We start from the raw sequence: 8,448 nt of genomic DNA, 5'->3' as shown, positions 1-8,448 counted from the left end.
TAAGCGGACCATTTTCATTTATATAGTGCTCTGTGAACACAAATTAGTTAGCATAAGTCAGTTAAATGACAAAAATTAGGTGTCTATTTACTTGTGACCACTCAGTGTACATCAAATGGCAAGTTAAAAATAATTTGGCAAGAAACAATATTCACAAAAGTTTTAATTTGAATATATTGAAAAAAATTTGTTATTTAAAATTTTGTTAAAAAGTATAAAGACCATAAATTAAAGTTCTTTTTTCATTATTATTATTATTATCATTACTATCTTAAAATTTTGTTTTAGCATCAACTTGAGAAGTCAGATTTAAAGTGATTCAAAATCCAAGATCATTAATTTTATTATTTGTACACATTTAGAATTTGAAATATTTACCATAATTTTCATGTCTGGATGTCTTTTCATGTCTTTTAAAAAAAATTTTTTATTTTGTTAGTCGTAATAACCTCACATGAAAGATATGAAGGGAGACTTTCTTGAAAGTATGTAATTTAAAAAAATAACAAAACATTTGTGTTACATTTTTGACTTGGTGCGATTAAAATCTAACAAAATAGTTGTGTTACATTTTTGACTTGGTGCGATTAAAATCTGACAAAATTGTTGAGAAATAAAAATCAGTCAGATGTTGAATTTTCTTCAAATATAGCAATAAACTAAAGCAATTTTTACATTATACCTCAAATATTTTTGTTTTGAAATTTAAGATTATAAATTTTTCTAAATTAAAAGTTTGCAAGAAACATACTTTTATGTAACTACATTGTACCATAATAAGCATTGAAAAAACATAACTGTAGAACGTTAAAATGTTTGAGAACCTGTTGACTACTCAGTTTTTTAAATTTACATTGCTGATTAGAATATTTGCACAAAATAAACTATGACTTCAGATAAAATCTATTTTTGTTGACTTATTTTCAGATATAAGCTAAATTTATCATTTGCCATTTTTAGAATGTAACTGATAAGATTTTAAGTATGAATAATGTCACATACATGTATATGTATATTTGTAGTGATATTTTGGTAATAAAAACTATTCTTGCTTTCTTTATGTTCAGTTGTATCAGCGAGCCCTACATGTTTACCAGGAAGCAAGTCGCGTGTGGAGATTTAAAGAGATATGTGAGAAGAAATCTGAGACTTCTCTTCTTATGTTGGGTCAACTGATGACAGAGAGCCATGCGAGTTGCAGAGATCTCTATGAATGCAGTCATCCAGATCTTGATGAACTGGTGCAGCTATGTTTGAAAGCAGGGGCATTGGGTTCAAGACTAACTGGTGCTGGGTAAGTATTATTTACTCAAAAAATAACTTTACAGTAGACTTCCATATAAAGCTGTACATGCACTACAAAAAACTGTTATACCACTGAACTGCTACAATTACCATGCTTATTTAGTGAAGTTGTCAGAGTTTTTGCTCTGAGTTAAACAAAATCCCGTGTTGGCCCTGACTAAGTTTATTGCAACCAATCTCTCTTTCAGGCCACTTTTCTCCTTCCTTTATTTTCATGTAAATTGGGTAACAACCTAAGTGGTAGTGATCATAGCCCAATCATTTTGAATAATGATGATAGGAATAAATGCCATTAACCCTCTCATTATAGGCTCAATACATTACACCAACATCATGACCCCCAAAATGACCATCAGAGTTTCCGTACTATAACTTTTAATATGTTTTGTGCATTTTTCATGAAATTTGTCAAGGTTTTAGTAAACATTACAAGTATATTGTAGACAAAAAAAAATCAGAATTTTTTAATAAAGTATTTTCCTTTAAACTTTGTTTGTGAATATATTGAGTCAGAGTGTTGAGTGCTTTAAGTGGAAAGTGATATTAGTTTTAAGATTAAAAATGTTTCTTCATTTGAAAATTTTCAAATTTCATTTACAAAATCTCTAAAATCTTTGTATTTTATCTGTTATTTTCTCTACCTTATCTCTACCCATTCAGTCAATTTGACCAAAGATGTAACAACCATAAAAAAAAAAATATAAATAGCGTTTTTTTATTTCTAGAATTACTGCAAATTGTAACATGAAACTATAGTTGTTTATCCTAAAAAGCTTAAAGCTTGTAACAGTATACATCTGTTTATACTTAATTTTATTGTTTTATTACCCTTTGAACTGAGTTTAACTAATAATCTTGCCACACAAGTTGTAAATCACTTGAACATGCAACTCACAGTACTATATCTAATTACGTGATACACAAGCTAATTGCAAGCATACCACATAAGGAATTTCTATATATATATATTTTTTTCATTATCATACCTTATTTAACATAAGTTTCTAATGTTTACATTTTAGTTACTTTTAGAATGATATATAAAAAATACCCATGAAAAACATAGTACTTACCTGGGTCTACTTTTTTTATACTAATGGTACTACTATACTAAATAATTTTTGATTTAATAAAATACTGCACCTTAGAACATAGAATAATAATAAGCACAAAGCAATGTTCTTAAAGTGTTATAATTTAACTGGCTTTCTGACTATGAGATATGAGCCTTTAAAAATTCAGCTAAGCTTGTCAATATGATTCCCATGAGAATAAAATTGAAACTGAATGACAAAATAGACAAGCTGCACCATGTGTATGAAAGTAAACAGCAGTTTTCTCCACTGGTAGGTTAAGTGATATCTTGAGGCTATGACCTCTTCTTTCCTAATGAGAATGAGTAGTCAAGTGAATAGTACTATTTAATATGAGGTTTAGTGAGTCTGAAACAGATCTTTTGAGGGAAAACAGTTTGGATTTAGCTCTCCAAAACATGACCATCCAGTGTGTCACTTAAATGCATACACTGTGTTTGTGTTTTGTAAAAAGATTGTTAATTGCATTTCTGATGTGATACCTTACCTCATCTCACATATTAGCTTTACCTGATTATGTGCTGCCCTCTGTGTGGAATGTTTTGCTTGCCAAAGGCCTTGTGGCGAGTGAAAAATTGCACCTATAGAGGGTAGCACGAAATTGAGTAAAGCTAATATGTGAGAGGAGGTAAGTGCCTATTGGAAATACATTTTTAGTGTTAAGAAATGTTATTTACAGTCATGTCCATTCTCTTGATTTCTCTCAAACTTGGATATTTAGAGAATTTAGCATTACTTTTTAATACATATCTTGGTCAAATCTGTTGTTCTGCAGACCAGTTTTTGTCATTCTAAGGGAAATCAGTTCTACTTGAAAATACCACAAAATGGATAAGAAGGTGAAAATTTTGGTAGTGTGATAATTGGATATCTTATTGTAAAATTTTCTACTGATGCATGTATTGCCTTATATTCCTACTGTTGTGTTATTAAGCTTAAATAGAACTTTTTTTCATAGAAGAATGGCATTTTCCACAATTATAAGGGCTAACAACCAAGAGGAAGAGATGGTCTATGAAGGGAAACAACTGTCTGTGAAAGACAGCCATTGAGTACTGTTACACTCAGAATGCCAATCATGCTTTAGCTTTAGGGATCCATTTTAATTGGAGACATAGGTAACTAAGGATCATAGCAGTGATATGGCATCAGGCAGGTTTAAGACTGAATGGGACAGTCTGTACAGAACTCTGAAGCCTCCATCAGTCAGATTAACCAAATCTCAGCTATATTCAAAGCCACTTGAGAATGTTCAGGAGAGACTGGAGGTACTTTTGATGGATGATGTTCTGCTAACAGGGGGGATTTCACCAGTAGGTAAGATGACAGGCACCAAATGATGAAGGTAGTGAACTGTGGGAACCAGAACTCAGAACCAGGTTTCTTGTCAGGGCAACCATGTATCATAAAGGAGCCTTGGGTTGAGTAGAACTGACTTATGAGATTGTTTTGCTAATCAACTTTACGTGGCTTATGGACATGCTTATAACCAATAAAAGGAGCAGATTTTCCTCCATGTGAATCTGTGTTTGTTGTCTCAGATTTCCTCCCTATATTATTGAATGGTCAGAAGCTTTTCATTCCTTGGTCATTGTGGTACTACTCATTGTGCTAACAGAATATGTTTAACCTATTTATTACTTACTTGGAAAGATGGATAAATTATAATAGTTTTGGGATATTCTATCATAATGACTGATATATTTTTTGTTCTTATACAGTCTTACCTCTCACTCAAAGCTATCTCAATCTTCTTTTTGCCCTCTAAGTATTCCTAATAAAAACTTTCATGCTCAGTGCTCACCAGTCTATATACCCCACCAACTTTATGCCACTGTTGAACATGTACATATCATGTGACTACTTTCCACCAATAGTATTGAGCCACCTATATTGGTGTAGCTAACTCCCTCTACTGTTTCCACTCAATCCTCACTTTCTAGATTGGCACAGCTACGTTTAGATATTTTTTTTATGTATGTAGCTACTGTTTATGTCTGTGCTTATTTGCCATTTCAATTTTTTTCTCAACAGTTTTCTTTTACTGTGTTTGCATTCAACTGTTTCAACAATATTTTTTTAAATTTATTTCTTTTTACTGAATTATATGAGAACTTAACTTTGTATGAATTTGTGATTCAACGTATTGCAGGGAGCTAGATTCATATGTTCAGCCAGCGATTTCTTTTCCTTTTCAACCCGACAATGTTGTTGAGGAAGAATACAATCCACAAAGTTTGAGTTTATCAATTCAGCACTCTACTGTTTGGTCAGACTTTTCCACCCTATGTATTCAGTTGGGTGGTCAGGGCCTTTATTCAACTTATTCATTCTCACAGTCAGAGGTTCTACCATTATGTGGACTACTGGCTACTTTTAGCTCCATCCCAACAAACATCTCACATGCCCACAAAATTACATTTTCGAGGGGTGTCAAGCTGGAGAAGTCCTTTCTCATCTCAACCCAATTCCTTATCCATTTGGAAGTGTTCTTCAACTCCTATCTCAGTTGGGCTCAGCCTTCAGTTGAGATTGATAAAGCTATTAGTTCTCAAAGTTCAATCCTATCCTTCTCTTGCTGCATGCAGGATTCTTTCTCTTTTGGGGACTTGGGCTTCCATGGAAGCTTTTATTCTCTTGAGTTGTGCTCACATTGCATGCCCTTCAGTGGGTGTTGTACAATCAATTAAATCTTGCATGGGATCCCCTGGACTCGGTTATCCTATTCCCTCTCTCAATATAAGTTGATTTAGCCTATTGGCTCAACAAGGAAAACATTCTGGTGAGCATTCTTCTTCTGATTTCTCATCCCGAGTTGCATCTTTTTATAGATGCTTATCTGTTGGTAAGGGATTGTAAATTTGCAGGAAGTCATGGGTCTTTTGTCTATGGTCAAGTCAGCTCTGCACATCAATATTCTGGAGCTTCTTACCATTCGTGAAGCTTAGGATCGTGTCCTACATTTAGTACAAGGCAAGTTGGTCCTGATTTATTTGATTGTTGTCTCTTACATTAATTGACAAGGAGACGTCCATTCACATTTGCTTTGTTTTTGAACATTAGAGCTTTTATTCTTCACTCATTTGCATCATACAAATGCCCACTAGTGTCATGTCCCAGATGCTCTGAATCTCATTGCAGATTGATTGTCTTGGCCTGACACGATTCTTCCAATGGAGTGGTCTGTAGATCCTCAGGTGTTTTGGTGGTTCTGCACCCAACATGGGGTATTCTTCTTCTGGATGCATTTGCCATCCACATCAATTCCAAGCTACTCCTCTTTTGGTCCCTGGTTCCACATCCTTTGACTTGATGATAGACAACCTCAGTCAGGATTGGTCAAACATTTACTTTTATGTTTTATTAGGTGAGAATAGGTAAGCATCTATTGGAAATATATTTTCAGTGTAGGAAAAATTATAACTTTAGATCTAGCTCTTCAGTATTAGCAAATGTCCAACATGCCCTGTACGTTCATACAATGTGTTTGTGTCTTGAATAAAGATTAAAAAATAAATTATATTCTATATTTCTTTCTCACAAACTCAATTGCTCAGAGAATTTGACATAATCTCATAATAAGAATCTTGGTTGAGTCTCCTGTTATTCTGTGGATCTGTCTTGTCTCTTTAAAGGAAATCAGATGAACCTGAAAATACCATATATATACACACACACACACACACACACACACGCACACTCACTCAATGCTTTCTGACAATGCAGTATGTGCCAGTGTCTAATTTGAAAAGGTTCCCATATTTGATTTCCTCTCCTTTTTTTCAGATGGGGAGGTTGTACAGTTTCTCTTGTACCTTTTGAAAAGGTGGACAACTTTTTGGTTGATCTGAAAAAAAATTATTACAGCAAACATTTCAGACTTCAAGAACTATTGGATACTGCTATCTTCCCAACTAAACCAGGTGGTGGTGCTGTTATTTATGAAGACTAAGAATTATGAGAGGAGTGTGTGGATGAACACTTAGCAGTCAAGGCCAGTCACATGCTGTTAGAAAAAGTATATACCCATATATATGTATCGTAGATAATGTATTTCACAAATACAGCTTCTTATTAGTTGATGGTGCTACTGCTTTTATCGGTGATGTTTTTGGTGGCACACAGATATGTTACATTTGGAATTATAAAGGGGTTAGATTTTATCTCCTGGTGTGTAAGGAATCTTAAATGCTTCGTTTTGGTAAAGAGGGGATGCATGATTAGCAGTTTAGTTATTTGTTTAAAATATTGTTCTTTCAATGCATTTGATGCATATCACAGATGGTTTTAACCTGTAATTCAGTCACAGATAGGGGCTTGAATATAAATACTTTATTAATGTACGAGTAATAACAATATGCAGTTTGATCTTGGGAATGAGCACAACCAGCCCAGGATTTTTTTTTTTGTCTTGTACTTGTAGAATATCAAAAATGTTGTATATCACTTTAGGCTTTGGAGTTTGATTTATCTTGTATTTTGAGGGAACTTGATCCTAATATGGAGATTGGAATTTATAGTAACCTTGATCATACTAAGCTAGACTTAGCTGTATGTTTATACTTTCACTCTTTACAAAGAGCACTTGCTGTACTTTGTATTGTCAAATATTTTGTAAGATTTTGGGTTAGAGACTAGTGATAAAAATATCACTGAGTAATAGTACTTACACTATGCTAAACATATAAGGTTTAAAAGTAAATAGAACTGGATGCTTATGGGACCTGTTATTATACATTAATTGTGATTTTGTAGTTGTGAATATGCTAGTCAGATTTTATTTGGTTATTGTACTTAACACTGGTTTTTATATATATACAGATATTTTGTTTGCACACTAAGTTACAACAGTACTGTAAGTACTTCATATATTTTACAAACAAAATCATCATAATCAGGAGTGTAATGTTCTTTTACAAGTCTATTAAATATGTATGAAGGAAATTTCCTAGTGTTTTTTGTATTAATAGTTCTAAGCATGACAACATAGCTCTAGAAGCTTTGGTTTCTTAACAAAAAGCATAGGAAGTACAGAGTTCACTAATCCAAGTTTAGATTACAAGTAAATATTTTCAGGCAAAATTTTGTCTGCATTCATGGAATTGGCCCCATTGTTCTTCACAAAACACTCACATTTAAGAGAAAGAGATTTTCAGTTATACAAGGCCTCAAGTATAAAGAATAATGTAATTTTAGGCATAAAGAAATCAAGTTGGTGTAAACGTTCTTACGTTTTCCAACAGAAATGAAACTTTATAAAAAAAAAATAAAAAAAAATACTCTTTGGCTATAAAACCATTTATGAGTAACTGTTTAAAACCACGAGAAACTGGAAAACACAACTGACAGTTTTAATATAGGACAGACACACCTATGAGTATGAAACTAAGTTAAACTTGGTCAAATACGAACTGAGCTTGATTCAGTTATAGCTGACATATGCATCATACTATTGGTGAAGATGCCAGTTGATGTTGAAATATTTGTAATTTAAAAACTGTTTAGTAACTGAAATTTTAGCTGGTTTTCTCATCCATTGTTTCACAATTTTCTAGACCTAATTTTAAGATAGAATTTATAGGTTCATCAATAGACACTTGTTTGGAGCAGGTCATCAGGTTTGCTTGCTAATCTAAACAGTACCCACTTATGATGTACATGGAATCATAAAAACATCAAATAAATAATTTAAAAGATAAAAATCAAGATAGTTGTGGTGGACGAGGAGCTTCCATTGACCATCTTGTCAAGCCAGCAAGATCAACATTCCTATCTAACGCCATTCTCCACTTTTAACAAATGTTTCATTATATAATGCAGTATTTCACTGCATCGTACACTTTTACTGATGAACAACCTTACGTGCTATTACTGCATCATACACACTTCTACTGATCAACAACCTTACGTGCTATTACTGCATCATACACACTTCTACTGATCAACAACCTTACGTGCTATTACTGCATCATACACACTTCTACTGATCAACAACTGTACATGCTATTACTGCATCATACACACTTCTACTGATCAACAACCTTACGTG

At 33.1% G+C, this 8,448-nt stretch overlaps 1 protein-coding gene across 5 annotated transcripts in view; it reads left to right on the top strand.

The window, feature by feature from the left end:
• Positions 1 to 7,334, top strand: part of LOC106464148 (N-acetylgalactosamine kinase-like) — a 49,599-nt gene extending 42,265 nt beyond the window's left edge. For all 5 annotated transcript variants that reach the window (XM_022391830.1, XM_022391828.1, XM_022391831.1 and 2 more), the window contains exons 6-7: positions 1,068 to 1,294; positions 6,186 to 7,334. In XM_022391830.1, coding sequence (XP_022247538.1) covers positions 1,068 to 1,294; positions 6,186 to 6,351 — 393 coding nt within the window. In that variant the 3' untranslated portion in view covers positions 6,352 to 7,334. The remainder of the gene's footprint in view (positions 1 to 1,067; positions 1,295 to 6,185) is intronic.
• The last annotated feature ends 1,114 nt before the right edge of the window (positions 7,335 to 8,448 follow it).

This window comes from Limulus polyphemus, unplaced genomic scaffold (genome assembly GCF_000517525.1).
Source record: "Limulus polyphemus unplaced genomic scaffold, Limulus_polyphemus-2.1.2 Scaffold1571, whole genome shotgun sequence".
NCBI classification, from domain to species: Eukaryota; Metazoa; Arthropoda; class Merostomata; order Xiphosura; family Limulidae; genus Limulus; species Limulus polyphemus.
The sequence above is the reverse complement of the archived record's forward strand: the minus strand, read 5'-3'. Positions and strand labels throughout refer to the sequence as shown.